This window comes from Amblyomma mixtum, chromosome 3 (assembly GCF_055824585.1).
Source record: "Amblyomma mixtum isolate Tamu chromosome 3, ASM5582458v1, whole genome shotgun sequence".
NCBI classification, from domain to species: domain Eukaryota; kingdom Metazoa; phylum Arthropoda; class Arachnida; order Ixodida; family Ixodidae; genus Amblyomma; species Amblyomma mixtum.
The window spans coordinates 95,036,292-95,055,137 of NC_143014.1; the positions used below are offsets into that span (position 1 = coordinate 95,036,292).

The following is an 18,846-nucleotide window of genomic DNA, read 5'->3' on the forward strand; positions in this document are numbered from 1 at the left end:
TAAGCTTGCTGTCCCGGTTAGCTCAGTTGGTAGAGCGACTGTTCCGGTGTAGCGGTGGTCCCGGGTTCGAACCCCGGACCAGGACGAATTTTTCTTTAACTACGAAGTTTCTGAGAAACCTGTGTAGCTTTCCTTTGTAGCCGTATGGCTGCGCTCGGGTGGATGTCAATGAGTAATTACTCCCTTATTATAAGTCATTTTAGTATAAACTCTTATGATACTCCAATGTAAGATAATGTGATGACTCATGAATACCATGTAAGCATGTAAGGACAGTGGAACCGGTTCCAACGGGAATTTTGGCGATAAAATCGCAGGGACTACATTAGACTTTCATGAGGTTTTAGAAGACTTTAGAGAACATTAGACTAAATGTTATCACATTTTCTTCTTTAATAACGTGATTAAGAAGGCCCCCAAGTTTTTAATATTTAAACAACGTTGCTTGTAATTCCTGAAATGTAATTTAGCTGTTTTCGAGTATGTGTGTAAAGTGACTTCATTGGGGTAGGCACTCGGGCTAGCCTGCTGGTGCCATGATACGAAGAAATACGTACCCCGAAAGACAGGGAAACTCTAGGGCTCTGTATAGCGCTCTGTGCGCGTGCCCTAACTGCCCATGCGTTGGTTGCGGTAGGTATTTCTTCGTGTCTTAACGGCTGCACATTTCCTCTTGGTTAATTGCTCCTACCGATATCAGTTCATTATTTTTTTGCATTTTCGCGAAAGGCATTGGGCCATTAGCCACTTTAATTGTACCTGATCATTCCTAAGCCAGCAGTGCACGCACTTTTATACGCTGGACAGTGCTTGCATCAGTTGAGTATTGGTTCGTTTCCTGGCATCCCTGCTGATATCAATTCAGTTTTTTGTATATGCTGATACATTTTTGGGCGGTTGCCTTTTTAATTCTTCCTAGCTGTATCGATGTAAACTTTACACGTGTTCAAACAATATTCACAATGCTGGTCTATTTGTCTGCGCTGCAATCAACCATATTTCAAAACGGTGCTGTGCTTATTTCTTCATTATGGTGCTCCTTTCTTCAAAAAGCAGATTTTCCGGGAACCTTCGCCCTTAGTGGTACGTTCTAAATGTAACATCGCATGTGATATTGAAGTATACTGATATACTGATATAGAAGGATACTGATACTGACATAGAAAGAATATGAATTATGTTTAAGTGTCTTCGGGCGTCTTGGCAGCCTGAAAAAATGGCGAAGAAAATATTAGCAACATTAACAAAAAAATTGCTACAGCGCGAAGATTAAGGAGACAAATGAAGTGTTTTTCTGGACAGAAACAGAAATGCCCGCGACGGGTGCTGTAGCATTAAAAAATACGGTGTAAACGTCGTATAACGAGGTCAATGCGTTATACTTGGGGGAAATGCATCCGTATATGGAGGGATGGCCACGGTGAAGAATTAGAGGGAATAAAGAATTTTTTTCTGGAAGTTTCCACCTCTTATGGCCGCCACATGCAGAAGAAGGCTACACTCTATTCAGAAAGGTTAGCCGTTGCAAGTATGTGCTTCCATCGCATTTCGCGCGCGCTGGACTGAGAGAACGAGGCGCCTACTGAAGGCCGGAGCGGAGGGCTAATCTCTTGAAATGCGAGGTGTGCTTGCTGAGGCCACTCTCGATGTCTTCAGCGATAACCAATTTGTCCGTTCAGCGCTCGCACTCCGAGGCAGCAGGTGAGTGGCCTCGCTATCGGTGCTGGCAGGTGCACCTTAGAAAAAACGCACTGCCTCGCCTGCCACGCAGTGCGCACGGTTGCCATGGGGCGCCTCGTTGTCCTGTTCCCGCTCCTGCTGGTTGCGGCATGGGCGTCCGGTGATCAGGTGTACACCTGCAATGGCACTCAGCTCTTGTCCGCGGGGCTCCTCGCAGAGATTCGAAGCTACGCACCCGTGGTGCAGAGCATCGTCGATTACGTGGTTCAGGGTCCCGAGAGGAACCGCACCTACGAGGAGCTAGCCAAGTTCGTAGATCGATTCGGCGCTCGGATCTCGGGATCTCAGAACCTGGAGAACTCCATCGACTACGTGGTGGAGCTGCTGGGGCGCCAGGGGCTGGACAGCGTGTACACGGAGCGCGTGCCCGTGCCCCACTGGGTGCGCGGCAACGAGTCAGCGTGGATCGTCCGGCCTCGCATGCAGAGGCTCAACATGCTGGGCCTAGGCGGCAGCGTGGGCACGCCTCCTGGTGGCATCATTGCTCCCGTGCTGGTCGTCAGTTCCTTCCAGGAGCTTCACGCCAACGCTGCAAAGGTTAGATCGCTTACACCGCTATAGAATGGAGGCACGGCATTGCGATGAACAGAGCGAACAGGTCGGGACTGGACAGTACAAGCTAGCGCTTGTCCGTGCTCTTCTTGACAGAGTTCCGTCCTGTTCGTGCTGTTCTTCGCAAATTATTTCAGCGGTGGTTTCAATGTGAGAACAGTCTCCTCCGGTACTCTTATCCGATCTCGTCGGATCAGCATCCGCTTCACCCTCGGTCCTCTCCCCAGCCACCAACTGCGTGCACGTTCTCGCCTCTCGCAGCTCCTGCTCTCTTGCGATCCCGAGAGATTTGCTCTGACGTAGATATGTAGATAAGTAAGTGGGGAGAACGATTCCCCTCCAAATTATGAGTGAATGCTTCCTTCTCCAGCTGGTTTCCGGAAATAAACGAAGCTCACAAAGCGAAGTCAACCAGGGGATCGTGCCCGACCACTGAGCAAAACATAGCTAATACTAGCTGAGACGCCTTTACGCAGACGCGTCACACGAGAGCTTGGACCGAAATGCGTTAGCACAAGTGGCTCCGCTTTCACAGCCCCGTGTTCAGTGTGTTTCCTGCCCAAGAGTTAAATCAGAGACGAAACGATAGTGGCAGAGTTAGCAGTTCTCCCACCCAGTTATAGTATCGTTGTTTGCTGCTTGTCATCAACCAGCAACTACTCATCAGACAGCGGCTGTTTTCTGATAGTTTCAACCTTGTTAAATGCTGGCTGAACGCTGTATGTTTTCGTCCACTTGACATCCGCATGACGAATAGCAGACCACTTAAGGACGACCGCGGGGCGCCCATTTTTATCTCTAACCGGATGCGTTAACTAACCGACTTGGAACGATTTTCCGACGAAAAAACAAAGAACGACGTCCGGCGGCGTCTTTCCGGCGGCCAGCGGCCAAGTAGTTGTGCCTCGTTGATCAGCAGAGCTATATACAGGGCGTCCCAGCTAACTTGGACCAAGATTAAAAAAACAAAAAAACTAAGCTTTCTTCGGAACTGGAATCGCATGGATGTTGTTAGGGTTTATCTAAAGTTACAGTACAATTTTATTGCTCGTCCTACTTGAATAATTGGTCGAGATAAATTAATTCACTTTTTAAATATAGCATGAAACGTTCAGGCGCCAACAGGAAAGTTGTGGAGCTCCACAAATATTGTCCAACCCAGGAACTTCCAACGAGATAGAGTTAGCGTAGCCGTTTTTCTTCGAGAAAAGCAAAAGCCGACGGCGTTTAAAAAATACCACGTGACAGCGCGCTCCGTGCGCCCGAATGCGCCGCAATTACGACGACCTCATATGCGCTTTGCAAAAAACATCGCCCGCGCTGCGCCTTCTGTTCGCTTACGAGAAAGGGTTTCAGTCGTTGCTCGGCTCTGATATTACCGGCAGCGGCTGGCGACGGCGCTCCGAAAAAGCGCTTCGTCAGCAGCCGCTCACAGATCTCGCAGATCTCGCGGAAGAACGCGCCGTCATTAACCGTTTATTCCGGTATGATGAAAAGAGCAGATTTTTTTTTTTTTTTCAGTATTAAAGTCGATGCGGAATAGAAAAAAATACACAGAAAACATGTATCATATATCGGCAACCTGTGCGAGACAGGGCATCATTTGTTATAATGCTGCTTTCTTTTCAAGCTGTGCCAACGGCTGGATGCATGCGAGCTCAACTGTATATTACTGTCGTGCCACGTGCAACCGCTTTGAAGAATTTGTTTGCAGTGCCTAAAGCATGCCGTACTCAAGCGAGCAGAACGCAAACATGGTCTTAGCTTTGAGAGTGGCACGGTGCGATAAGAGGAAAGCTGCCAAGGTATACCGAAATTGGCAGTGTGGGGGAAGACTTAGCGCAACCACAACTATGAGGGGTTACTTGACGCTGCAACAAACAGGTAGCTTCAAGAAGACGCGGCACAAAAAGGGTACCATCAGTGAAGAGACTGAGGGAGACATTTTGGTCTTCATGGCTGCAAATCCTCATGCCAGCATGCGTGATGTGAGTGCTGAGGTCGGCATTTCAAAGTCATCAATGTCAAGAATTCTTAGCAAGGCTGAAATGCGTCCGTATCACCTCCAACTGCATCAAAAGCTGGAAGAAAGAGACTTACAATGTCGGCTTGACTTGGCAAACTGGATCCTGGAGAACAATGACGAAATACCGGATTTTGTTGAAAAAGTTCTCTGGACAGATGAGGCAAGCTTCTCCAGAAGAAGTTGCGGGGATACGGTGGCCACAACTGGCAAAGGACAGGGTTAATTGCATAGACATGGGAGAGGCCTTTTCCCTGCAGTGTGAGTAGTCAGGCTGATGATTATGATGACGAACCCACACTGGGTGGCGCAAACCAAACACGCGCACCAATGGTCGTTCAGCGTGTGGTGTTGTATCTTAGGCGGAAGAATAATTGGCCCCATATTTTTGACCTCATGCTCACTGCTCAGCGGTACCTCAACGACATCTTGAAAGGCCCAGTCGACGATTTTCGCTGTGATCTTCCTCTCGCGCTTTTAAAGCGAACTTGCTATCAGCATGACGGTGCACCAGCTCACAGCAGCAGCCTTGCCCGAGTCTGGCTTGACGAAGCCTTCGAACTCCAATGAATCGGGTGGCATGGACCAGCGGCCTGGCGTGCAAGATCACCAGACTCGACCCCTCTTGACCTTTTCGTGTGAATATGTGAAAGACCGCGTGTATCGCAAACCTACAACTACAACGGAAGCGCTAAAGGCAGAGATTGCTGAGGCCTCCGGCGAGATACCGTCTTGCGTCATCAAGAAAGCTACATCGGACGTGATGAAAAGGTGCCAATGCTGCATTATGGTAGAGGGCGACTTGTGTGAACACTTCATTAGACAGACATCACAGCGGATGAATCTCTGCAACCGTTATCCATGAAAAGAGCTATCTGTGTAACTCGTGTACGATGTGGAAAAGGCACATAAGTACTATGAAACTACGCATTCCCTGCCGAGAAGGAATGGTAGGGAAATTAAAGCAACCTTCTGTGTCCATTTACAGTTCTTCCTTTATGAAAACCAGAGTAATTCACACGACGTTATCAATCTTGATACAATGCGTCTTTGCTTGTTGGGATCTTGCTCGCTAATTCGAACTCAAGAGATTGTCATTTTTCCTCTGCATGCATTTTGTTAGCGTGAGAGCACAATTATCGCCGCAGAAACGGGAGCCGCGTTTTCTTTCAGCTGCCGCCCGAATCCACTGGCGCTTATCTTGGAACCAAGCGCAACGCGAAGCTCTGTCGTGGCCAGCACGAAGGGAGCGAAGCGGCGATGTTTTTTACAAAGCACGGATGAGGGCGCTGTAATTGCGGCGCAACCCTGGGTATCAGGTACAATTGCTGGTAAAAAGGACATGGCTAGAGGTAGTTTATTTAAGGACAGGGGACAAACGCAGGCAAGTAAACAATGATCTAGTTAAGTGCCTCAATGACGATATAAAGCAGTTTGGAGACGGTGTCGATATTATTCTGCTCGGTGACATGAATGGCCACATCGATTATCTGGATGGATACACAGATTGTAACGGGAAGTTAATGCTAGACTTCTGTGAGCGGCACAACCAAGTTGTTGTCAAGAGAGAAACTAAATGTGAGGGACAAATCACGTGGGAATCCCGTAACAGGCAGACAACCATTGACTACTGTCTAATGTCGCAGGGCATCTATAGCAAGCTTACAATAATGGAAATAGACGAAGGGGGGACGTACAGCCTAGGAAGTGATCATAAACGTATCAGTCTACAGTTGGGAGCACTGGTCACAGAGAAATGCAGCGATGTCAAAAAGAGAACGCAAAATTAAACGACGAACAAATAGCGCTAATAGCAACCGACATAGAGGAAGCAATCGAGAAACGCCCCATGGAAAAGAGATTATAATCAGTTAGAACTACTCATCAGTACAAAAATGAAACAAGTAAAGGAGTAAACCGCAGGAGAAGAAAGAGGAAGCCACGAAGCTGGCGGAATATGGAAATTAAGGAGGCCATCGAACAACGACGGGCGGCTTCAAGGGAACACAGAGAAGCAAAGAGGGCGCAGTTATCTGAAGAGGAAATAGGCCAAAAATGGGAATCTTATCAACAAAAGAAACAGCAAATCCAGGCCCTCATCCAGGTTAAAATAAAGCAGTCCTCTGATCAATGGCTGGATGAAGTTCGCGATGCAAAGAAAGGGGGGCCAAGAAAATTCTGCACCCATATAAGCTTGTTGGGTAAAACAAATAAAAAAAAGCAGGAACAGATTAAAGATTCTGAGGGAAAATGTTTAGAGGGAGACGACGCTGTGAACTACATTACGTTAGTTATAGCTGCGTCATTTAGCAACGACCATAGGGTAATCTCCCCAAGTGAGGGAACACAGGACCGCACAATAGAATCTCCCGAAGTGAGGGAACACAGGACAGCACAATAAAAAGCAGCTTAGAACTGACTAGTCTTAACTGGAAAAAGACGGAAGCAAATATTCCTAAATCCACATCCGCAGGGATAGACGAAATTCCAATTAAGCTGATTAATGAACTTGGCCCAAGAAGCAAGGAAATGCTGATAAAAGCATTGGACACAGTCACAACAAATAAGCAAATTCCGCACAGTTGGAGACAGAGTAAAATGAATTTGATTTATAAAGGGAAAGGAGATGAGATGAACATAAAATCCTTCCGACCGATTACGATAACATCTGTTATTTACAGGCTGGCAATGCAGGCGGTGAAATTAAAAATGCAGTCATGGGTAGAAGCTAATAGGATACTCGGAGAGCTTCAGAATGGGTTCAGAAGGGATAGGCGCTTAGATTATAGCCTGTTCGTGCTTACCCAATGCATAGAAATAGCTAAGGCGGAAAACAGACGTCTATATTTAGCCTTTCTGGACATAAGCGGTGCACACGACAACGTGAACAGGGAACTCCTGTGGAACATATTAAAAGATTTAGGTATCTGTTATGAGGTAACTGATTTTCTGCAGGAAATCTACCGAGATAATAAAGTTGAAATTGCATGGGAAGAGATAAAAAGTACCACAACTGTGGGGGTACACAAAGGATTAAGGCAAGGTTGTCCTCTATCACCGCTGCTGTTCATGCTTTATGTGATAGATATGGAAAGAAGGCTACAAGAAAGTAACCTAGGTTATAATTATTGTTGATTGGTGTAAAAACTGGCACATGATTCTTAACCCTAATAAATGTAAATCAATGACTTTTAGCCGCAAGCATGTTATTTCTAACTTCATATACTCTATAAATAATACCTCTCTATCAAGGGTTACGTCGTACAAATACCTTGGAATTCAGTTCACACCAAATCTTTCATGGTCTTCTCATATTTCTGCAGTCTGCAACAAGGTATCGAGGACATTAGGTTTCATACGCCGGAACCTTCGGAACTCACCTAGCTCCGTTCGAAAACTTGCATATTTAACATTTGTTCGCCCACAGCTGGAATTTATCTCACCTATATGGTCTCCCCATCAAAAATATCTCATAGATATGCTCGAGTCCATTCAAAGCAGAGCTGCCCGGTACATTTTTAGCAATTATAGTCCCCTTGCAAGTGTATCCCAGCTTAAAAACCTTAATGACATACAGATACTTGAAATTCGTCGCTCCATTTTACTTCTGTGTTTGTTCCATATATATGTTCACACCCGTCCTTCGTTGTTACCTCTGGAATCACCTTTCCGCTCTTCACAACTCTTACACAATCAACTCAGCTTCAACTGGATATATGGGAAGACCCTGTCGTTTAATTCCTCTACATTACCTAGAGCAATAAAACTCTGGAATGATCTTCCTGACAACATAATCTCTTTCATTGATCCTGGTGAGTTTAAAAAACATCTATGTATACATTTATTGCCATAGTGATGTTCGAAATGTACGACAGTTTCATTTGTTCTTGACGTTGTTTTCCCATTTACCACTTCTGTTGCCCCTGGTTGCTTTTTTTTTTTCTCATGTTCGTGTCTCGCTTTTTTTTCTCTATTTTCGTGTCTGATGTTATTTTAACTCCGTTTTGTATAAATTTCGTGTTCCTTTCTTGTATTTGACTTGTACCGCGTTCTTGTACCGATATTACGGTTTTTTCCATCTGTATATACCTTTTTTCGATTTGCCCCCCTCACCCAATGCTCTTCGGGGCCTGTGAGGTACTAATAAATAAATAATAAATAAATAAATAATCTGTCGTAAAGATTAGGCGGAAATGTAGTTGAGCAGCGGCTCCTGGGTTTAATGTATGCGGACGATAATGTGCTGTTAGCAGATAGCCAGGAAGATTTGCGAAATTTGGTTAATTGTTGTGGAGACAAAGGAGACGCTCTAGGTTTCAGTTTTAGCGCAACTAAGTCAGGTGTGATGATCTTCAACGATACAACTGATCACGTGCTTACAATACAAGGCCACGAAATACCCAGAGTGGCCGAATACAAATACCTCGGGATATGGCTAAACGAAGGGCAGATATACACGGAAAAGCATTAACAGTCTCTTAGAGCAAAAGAGCGAAGAGACATCGGGATAATAAAACATAGGGCATTATGTGGGTACAACAAATATGAAGTACTGAGAGGTATTTGGAAAAGAATAATGGTGCCGGGCTTACTTTCGGGAATGCTGTTCTGTGCTTAAGGGCAGAAGTTCAGTCGAGATTAGACGTAAATCAGAGAGCTGTTGGAAGATTAGCACAAGGTGCACTAAGGTATTTGTTTGGGCTAGTCGGTTCATTGTTAAAACTGAAGGCACAGCGCACGAAAGACAGGACTAAGGAAGGGACAAACACAGCGCTGACTTGCGACTAAAATGCTTTATTGCTCGCATGCAATAAAGCGTCAGCGCGTCGCAAGTCAGCGCTGTGTTTGTCCCTTCCTTAGTCCTGTCTTTCGTGCGTTGTGCCTTCAGTTTTAGCACAAGGTGCCCATGGCAAAACCACAAACGAGGCAGTACAAGGGGATATGGGCTGGGCATCGTTCGAAGCACGGGAAGCTCAGAGTAAAATACTATACGAAGAACGCCTGAGGAAATTGGATGATAACAGGTGGGCAGCTAAGGTATTTAAATACTTATACAGAAAGAGTGTTGACTCACAGTGGCGGAAAAGAACTAGGAAACTAACCAGTAAGTATTCCGGACCCGAGGACGGAGAAAGAAAGAGCATTAAACGACAGGTTAAAAACGCGGAAGTTAAAAGTTGGATTAATTCAATGGAAAAGAAGCATAGTGTAGAACTATATCGATACTGGAAAAGGTAGACCAGGAAAGAATTTTTCTATGATAACTCAAGAGGCAGTACCCTACTCTTTGAACTAGGTCAGGGTGTCTTAGAACGCGCAACTACAAAAAAAAATTAACGAAGATGATGACACATGTGCTTTGTGTGGTATATCTGTAGAAATAATTGAACACCTCATACTCAAATGTGATGGTATCCATCCGGATGTCAATGCAGACACAGTCACTCTTCCTGAGGCCCTAGGGTTTAAAGATAACAGTGGTCATGTAAATAAATCTGCGGTCTAAGTTAGCAAAAAGCGATTGGAGGATTGGTGGCTGAAAAGCAGAGAAGTGACATAAGGTTAGAAGTGTAGGAAACTGTACTGAAAGAAGATGGCGCACTTTAATGAGAATTTACAACACAGTTGAACAAAAATAAAGAAAAAAAAAAGCTGAGCATGGTGGCAATTGTCACCACCCCGTTTCAAAGGGGGCGCTCCTATCAATCCATCCATCCAACCCATGGAGGAAAAAAAACTGAGGAGGGAGCGTCCGGCGACAACCTTGAAGCCTAGTCTTTGCAAGTAAAGATATAGCAAAAAAAAAGAGAGCGTGTCCCCCCGTGATCACACCACTTGATAGCGTGCGGTAAAGCCTAGCCTCGCTGCGCGCGCGCATGCGCCGATTAGCGCGGCAGACTATCTGTAGATCAACTTCCTTGCTGTAGACGCCCGCGCCGCGGGTCGCGCATACGCGCGCACTAAAACATACCAGAATCAAAACATAACGGACTGACTAGGAGAGCGAAAAACTGAGGGAGAAAACGACTTCAAAACACTCGGCTTGCGAACGCTGGCCGCGTGACGTCACGCTCCCTCCTTAGTTTTTTTTCCTCCATGATCCAACCCTACTAAAAGTAACGACATCTCCTTCCTCCTCCTCCTATGCCAGCGCTCGTTCTCTCGGCTCCTCCAGGGCGCCGACTGTGGCGGCACCTAGGCCGCGTGAAGCTAGCAGACGCTTCCAACGCTCGCCCTTTGGCGCGCAGTAGACCGCGCGCGCGTTTTGTGCCTTGGCTTCGCTCGAAATGAGATCATGACATGGGAGATTAAAGAATTAGTTACTCAAATAACTGGCACGAGCAAGGTTGCGCTGTTTTATCCAAACTTCTCGAACTGCGATCGATTTGATTGCGGTGCACGCGGTGGAGGTGCCGTGGGTGGCCGAGAGTATCCTCGGAGTGTTGTTTCCCAACGCTCGCGCTTTGACGCGCAGCGAACCACGCGCCCGAATCACTTGTTTGCATTTTCTGAATCGATTCAGCCGCAGTGAGATCCTGGCATGGGAGATTTAAAAAAATTATAGTTATCCAAACAACTGCCCCGACTCATGTTGCACTGCTGCATCGGAACTTTGTGTACTGCGATCGCTTTGATTGCGGTGTACACGCGGTGGAAATGGCATGCGCGAGCGAGCTCACAGCACAGCAGTGAATATCCTCGGAGTGTTGCTTTTCGACCGGCGTCTTTTGTCGAATCTTAATCAAAATTTAACTCCGCCAAGAGGAAGTGGTGCGACATACTACTCGACGTCCGGCCTAGGCTTTATATGAACGGATGGCGGTGTAATGCTGCCATAATATATTCTCCTCCCAAAGGCGCGTTTGCTCGTGCAATCAGCTGTTCGTAGGAGCCTACTCTTCAGTTTTATTTTTTTTTTAGTGATGGGAAGCTTAGCGATTATTTCGGAGTTCCTATATACCTCGGATACCTCGCAGGCTAACGTTAAAAGGACCCCACTGAAGGTATCTTACTGTTTGTTTGTAAATAGGTGAATACGATGCCATAGTTGCGCACTGTAACACGATTGTGACCAGAAGAATTTTGATGTAGGGTTATTGTTTGGGTTGAGTAACAGCAATCAAAAAAGGCTTTTACCAGCTGCTTCGTGCACAGCTACAGAGCTGCATGACTCACTAGAATGTTGTTTGTTTAAGTGATTGTCATCTTGGGTCAGCATGTGCAATAATGGCTTATAAGAGGACATTGTCTTCCCTCGTGTAATTGTTATGCATAACGCGCAACAGCCTGGACTGCCACAGTTAGTCGCTTTCGGTCGAAGCAGCGCGAAGAAAAAAATTCAAGTTCTGAAAAAGCAAAACTCGAATTTACTCAGTCCTATTCGAAGCAAAACGTTCGTTTAGGAAGTTGCTCGACGCGAAAATTGCAGACAAACAAATGTATGCAACTATGTTTGACGGAGGTGCTCGCTTGCATTCTCAAGTATTATCCACGCAGATATCGAGTATTCAAGCTATAGTTCAATCACTGTGGCTAGGCACAGTAACGACCGATTTTGGTATGAACCCTGCCAGAACAAATACTGTCAGCATTGCGCGCAATATGAATGCTAGACCTGCACCACGAGCAGCATGAACAGCGGAGGCTTCAACAGCGAGAACTGCCCTTTGGTATCGAGTTCGCGAGCGAATGAGTCCAACTGCAACAAAACAAATATGTCCAGCGATGAGCGCAACATGAAAGCTATATCTGCACCGCGAGCAGCGTAAACGGCGGAGCTCAAGCAACATGAAGCGCACGTTTTGAGCCGAGCCCACGAACGAGTCCGACTACAACCAAACCGTAATGTGCGCGACATGAAAGTGCACCTGCAGAGCCTAGCAGAGCCAGCAGAGTGAACGGCGGGGCTAAGACAACGAGAAGCACGGCTTTCGTAGGCCGCGAGCGAACGAATCCATCTACAACATGCCAAACGGCATTAACTGCGAAGAAAGACTGCAGTCGCTCGCTCTTCACAACAAATCCCCTGAAAAAAAAAAAAATGCGACTGACAACTGAAAAACATCCACTGACATTGTGAAGACGGGGATTCAGCTCATTATCAGTGTTTTCCCGGCCGATCCTATGCAGCCAAACCTTTCGGCAAGCCGCACTGCTTTTTCCGGACGGAATGACGAAAAACCTTTTCCCACTGCCCCCTCGGTTATTGCACCCGTAAGCGCAGCAGAAGCTCGGCGTCGCCGCAACTCGTAGACGTCGTCAAAGCAGGCGAAACGCTTCCCGCCAAAACTCTGTCGCACAAAAAGAAAACGAAGCGCGATTTCTACCCCCGATAGTGGCGCCGGTGTCTGCTGCGGAGCCAAAAAGCGCGCGCTAACACGTGACCACAGTGCCCCTCGATTATCCGGCCGCGCGCAAGGAGAGGAGAGGAGCCGGAAAGTTCAAAGCTTTTCGCTACTTTTGCTTATTGAGGGGCTTTAGGCGCATTCGGGTGGTGTGAGGTGAAGAAAATGTTCCCGCCAGATGAAGACCCGTGCCCCTCCGGGTCCGCACGCAGGCGTCCGGGGAGGGGCAGCGTCGCAACTGGAAGACTAGCAACGATATAGTCGCGCAGCTTCTGCTGCCAGGCGGGTAGCGTATCGTTGTATGCGCCACGCTAAGTCTATCTCTTGTGTTGGACAATATTTGTGGAGCTCCACAACTTTCCTATTGGCGCCTGAACTTTTCAAGCTATATTTATCAATCAATCAATCAATCAATCAATCAATCAATCAATCAATCAATCAATCAATCATTTTTTATTCAAGACAATAATACAAAACTATTGTCTTGGGGGACGTGACAAAAGGCGGAAAAGTGCCTGACGAGGTCACGCCACCCTGTGGCAAGCAGCGGTTTGACACTCATGCAGAGTTTCAACAGAGTTTGCATGCAGAGAAATTTCTTAGATGAAACTGTATCCCCCAACCCCCTTATTATATTTTTTTTACAGTGCAAGAATATGTACAGGAACGGAGTACAAGAATAAGTGCAGTAACTTCTACTAGCAATGCATGTTAACAAAACACTTCCAAACATAAAATACATGTAAACTATCGAACTTGAAGCACATGGAACATAAAATTGAAAACAAGAAGAAAAACATGAACATAACACACTACTCTTCCTTTAAGAATAATCCCTTCAGTGTTTTCTTAAACCTGCTTAATGAAAGATTTTCGGTTAATAGGGCATGAATGACGGGATAGCTGTTTAATAAATCTGCTATCTGACAGCTTAATCTTTGATGTCCATAGTTTGTTCGAGCTCGGGGCTTGACTATGATGCTCTTTCTTAAATCGTACACACTTCTTTTCTCCTGGTATCTTGTTTCAAAGGTAGATTTATCCAACCGGTATTGGCGGTAAACTTCCAGGCTTAGTCTGTATTTGTAGAACTGAGGCATTTGGAGTATTCCATGCGATCTATAGTAGGGCGCACAACTAGAGGACAGCTCTAAGTTACTGATAGCGCGTATTGCTCTTTTTTGTATTGATAGTAGGGAATCTAAATTTGTTTTCGTCGTGGTTTGCCACACAAGAGAGCAATAGCTAAAACGTGAATGTATAAGGGAATAGTACACCAGTCGTTTGATAGAAGCTGGGAGGTAACACCTCAGTCTGTTTAAGATGCCTAAGGCACGAGAGAGATCAGTTCTAAGTGTGTGGATGTGAGCATTCCATAAGAGATTTTCGTGGAATGTCACACCTAGAAATCTGGTAGTAGAAGACTGTTGTATGTCCAGGCCATTAAATTTTAAACATGGAATTGAAAACATTTCAGTACCTTTGGAGCGAAAGAGTACATACTTTGTTTTGTTTATGTTTAATGCGAGCCGGTTACTTCCCAGCCATGAGGTTAAGCCCAACATCCAATTGTTTGCCTCCCTGAACAGCACATCTAAATCCCTACCCGAAAAGAACACATGAAGTTAATTAATTTTTCTCGACTAATTATTCAAATAGGACGAGCAAAAAATGGTACTGTAACTTTAGATAAACCCTAACAATAACCACGCGATTTCAGTTCTGAAGAACGCTTAGGTTTTTTTGAAATCTTGGTCCAAGTTAGCTGGGACACCCTGTATAGTCTCGCACTACTCAAGAAAGAAGGGGCAAACACTCCTCAAGGAAGGCGCTCCAACCAATGGCGGCGGCTGATTGTCATGACGTCACTATTAATCCCATTTCACGAAGGCACTTACCATTCACTTGCGATGTCACACCAAGGGATTAAGCGCGACGTTATTACAAGTAGTTGATACCATGGGATGGAGAGCCTCCTTTGAGGGATGTTGGCCGCTTACATGATCTCCAGGCGACCTGCCGCTCGCCGGAAGCGGTGAATGCGGGCGTCAGCGCGGTCCAACCAGAGGCGCTACTTCTTCCGACTACTGCTGCCTCGTCTAGCCGGCCGGAGTGCACATGACGACGAACGCGGTGCGCATCGTGTACGATAGAGAGCTTTACAAGAGCGCATGCGCGTTAAAGCACCCTAAACACAAGCATTTTTTGCGACGCTACGCTGTATGTCACATCCGTGCATTTAGTTCAGAGTAGCAAAGGCGACGATACCTATCTAGTTTTTATAAAGGGCGCCATTTTTATCAACAAACTGACGCCTCTTCTTAGGCCTAGAATCTGGCGAATCGTGAAAAGAAATAAAAAAAAGAACAAATTTATTGCAAAGACGAAGCGAAAGCCCTATGAGCCACATACAGCCAGTGGCAATCTGGAAAAGGGCAGCAAAATGACGAATTCACTTCGAACCAAAGGTCCCGCCTGCTTTTCGTCGCGTGTGGTGCAGGTGTGCCGCCGCGCCTGCGGCGAAGTTCGTCGTGTAAATTCGTCCCATGTAGGTTGGCCTTGGTGTAAACGCTAGCCCTCTGTGAAATCTGTGCTGCAGAGCTGCTGTTGCAGTATATCGTCTTGCTTATACTAAGGAATGATCCACGGTGACAGTCTTTGGCGCGTGTGTGTCCCGCAAAAGTAATATGTTTAATATCGTTTGATCGCTATAATCGCAATTTCTGGTCGCAATTTCAGTGTCTTTTAGATGCGGCAGTTATGCAGAGTAAAGGTTATTTGCGTTCATGACGCATACAAGTCCTCAAAAGCGGATCGATAATGTACAAATAATTTTTTTAATTCTCATTCCCGCGCCACTGACGCCAGTCGTGAGGGGCTGTCACTGGCTCGCCAAAAATCGCAACGACGTTCGTAGACAAAGCAGGCGAAAAAGGGGGGCGGGGCATGGCTGGCTGGAGACGGCGGCGCGTGCCATGGTGGGAGAGCGAGCGGTCAAAAAAAAAAGATTATTCAGCTGTGCCTGGGCAGTTGGCCTGGGGATGTATTCGTGGACGAAGCGCATCCTCGCCTGTAATCTTAATTTTTTTTTTTCAGGCTCGCAATGGTGTGCATGCTCAGAGAGAAGAGGAACAGTCACTTTTCAGTCGCCGATATCTATGGTGCTACATAAGCTATAGATCGAATACTCCTGCGGGAGAATGATGGGTGATTAAATGTCAGTCAGCCTTTCGCTTTTCTTACCGCCGGCGCAAACCATTGCGGGTACCCTTTAACACAGCTACTGGTCTTAAATTTCACTGAGAAGCGTTGAGGTCAGTTGAACAAAGCTGTATGGGGTTCACATATCTTGAATAAACATTATAAACATTATCAGCGGCGTAGTGCATCAGAATGCAGCTAAGACAAGCTAACTAGCGGGCTTTTTAAGTAATATGAATAGTTAAATTTTGAACTAGTGCTGTTAGGCTGCTTATTTATTGAGGGGCGCGTAGCCCACCGTAAATAATATTCATATCAGATTTTAGAATTTATAAATCGCGATTACCCTCTCCACCGTCGCTTAATAAATTTGTGCCATTTCTCGCACGTCATTCGACAATCGCGCGCCTGCGGAGTCCGGATAGCGGCGTCCAACAAACCACGTCGTTCGCTCCTCGCCCCCTCGCTTCTCCAGCGCGGGCGGTGCAACGCCACTCTCCACAGGCACGCGATTTTCGAATGACGCACGAGAAATGGACCAAATTTGTTGAGCCACGGTGGCAAGGGTAATCGCGTTTTCAGAATTCTAAAAACTCATACGAATACCACTGAAGGTGGGCTACACGTATCTCAGTAAATAAGCAGCCTAACGGCAATAGTTCAAAATTGGAGGGGGACACTTAACCCTGCCTAAAAGGTATACGACGGGATAAGGTTAATAGTTAAATGCCAATATATGCGGAATTCGTGATTCCCTACTTTACATTCATGGCTCCCTGCACTCTAAACAGAAGGAATGAAATGGAGAAAGGTGTCCTCTAGCGCATTCCCTTTTATAAAGGGGAGGGTGGTAGAGTGCACATTAATCCCTTCTTTACTCCCATATATAGGCGCATCGCATTGGCTGCTGCGAAAGGTGACTTCACTGCGCTTTGGGCGCACTCATGCTGATTACAAAACGTTACAAAACGCTGCACATGGGGCCGAAACGGTATATCTTTGACCAAGCTACGCAGACAGTCAAAGAAATCCCATAGGAATCTTTTCGCCGTCGGAAAGCGCGCAAGCAGCCGCCGACTAACTGTCGAGTTAATCTTTCCTTTTCTATAATCTACACTAATGCACGCAGTTTCCTTCCAAAGCGCGAGGCCTTGTCTAATCTCCTTTTATCTTCTGGCAGCAACATATTAATCCTAACGGAAACGTGGCTATCAAGCGACGTCAGTGATAATGAAGTTTTAGATGACTTACCGAATTTTACCGTTTATCGTAAAGATCGTCAGGGCAAACGCGGAGGAGGTGTTCTTATTGCTATTAACAACCAAATTTCGTGTTCCCTTGTTAACATAACTTCAGATCTAGAAATATTATGGATAAAATGCAGCGCTTCACCGGAAACCGTTCTGCTTGGCGTGTGCTACAGGGCCCCTAACACCAACCCGTTATTCGCTCCTAAACTAAACGATTCTCTAGACCAAATTACAAAGAAATACCCCACTGCACAAGTTGTTCTCTTTGGAGACTTTAACTTCCCGAGTATAGATTGGCAAAATGTAGGCCAACTAACAGCAGGTAACTCTGAAGCTAGAGATTTTGTAAATGTTTGTTTAAATTTTAACTTGAGGCAAATGGTGCTCGAACCGACTCGCGTTACGCACGAATCTTCAAACATCCTAGATTTAATACTCACCAACGACCCTGAAAGCTTATCATCAATTACATACCTGCGCGAAGTCAGTGATCATAAGGTTACTCATGCCACGTTCAAGTTTTCCCCCACCTCCCGCCAAACGTTCACGAAAACCATCCGCTTATACAATAAAGGAAACTACGAAGCAATCAATAGAGCACTAGAAGCTTTTCTGCCTTGTTTTCAAACAGTATTCCATCACCGGACTCTCATTGATAACTGGTCAGTCTTCAAAAACAAGATAAACGAACTATCACACAAATTCATCCCCTGTATTAGCTTTCGTGCAAACCGCCAAAAACCGTGGTTCTCACACGATCTTAAGAGATTAGAAAGAAAAAAAAACGACTTTATAATACTGCGAAATGGAATCGAAGTGCCGATGCATGGGAACGCTACTATACGGCTGAAGAAACATATTATGCTGCAGTTCGATCCGCCAAACGTGCCTTTTTTCAAAAAGATCTGCCAAAAATCCTAACCAATAACCCCAAGAGATTTTGGGAAATAATAAACCCCCAAGCACCAAGCAACATGCAACACACCCATTACAAACGCCGCGGGTGAGGAAGCCACTGATGATGAAGGTGCTGAAATATTTAACCGTGCTTTTGCGACCGTCTTCACAGACGAAACAAACTCATCACTACCCACTCCGCCTACTGTAACACTACCAACAATGCAACCCCTTGACATCACAGTGCAAGGCATAACTAACCATATTGACAGAATAAAACTTTCATCAGCTGCTGGAGTGGACGAAATCAACTCCAAAATACTGAAAAACACCAAACACATTTCAGCTATATACCTTTCATTATTGTATTCGCAATCGCTTTCAGCAGGAATGCTACCGGATGACTGGAAGGTTGGGAGGGTCATTCCGGTCCACAAATCAAGTCTAAAGGACTCTCCACTGAATTACCGCCCCATCTCCTTAACCAGTGTGCCTTGCAAAATCATGGAACATGTCATCTATTCCCATGTCATAAACTTCCTCGATTCTAACAACTTTTTTCATCCGGCTCAGCACGGGTTTCGTAGGGGACTCTCCTGCGAGACCCAATTGGCAATCTTCACTTTCGATCTGCATGCTAACCTCGACCGTAACCTACAGACCGATGCATTATTTTTAGATTTCGCGAAGGCTTTTGACAAGGTACCACACCAACGCCTATTACTTAAACTATCCTTTTTAAATTTGCACCCTAATATTTTAGACTGGATTAAAGAATTCCTAGCTAACCGTTCTCAGTTTGTTTCTATTAACAATCACAACTCAAGCACTCTCTCCA

The 18,846-nt window shown here is 45.8% G+C and overlaps 1 protein-coding gene across 1 annotated transcript in view; it reads left to right on the top strand.

The window, feature by feature from the left end:
* Positions 1 to 1,785: 1,785 nt before the first annotated feature.
* Positions 1,786 to 18,846, top strand: part of LOC149351009 (carboxypeptidase Q-like) — a 29,457-nt gene continuing 12,396 nt past the window's right edge. The window contains exon 1 of the mRNA XM_089576960.1: positions 1,786 to 2,277. Within this exon, the coding sequence (XP_089433086.1) occupies positions 1,786 to 2,277 (492 nt within the window). The remainder of the gene's footprint in view (positions 2,278 to 18,846) is intronic.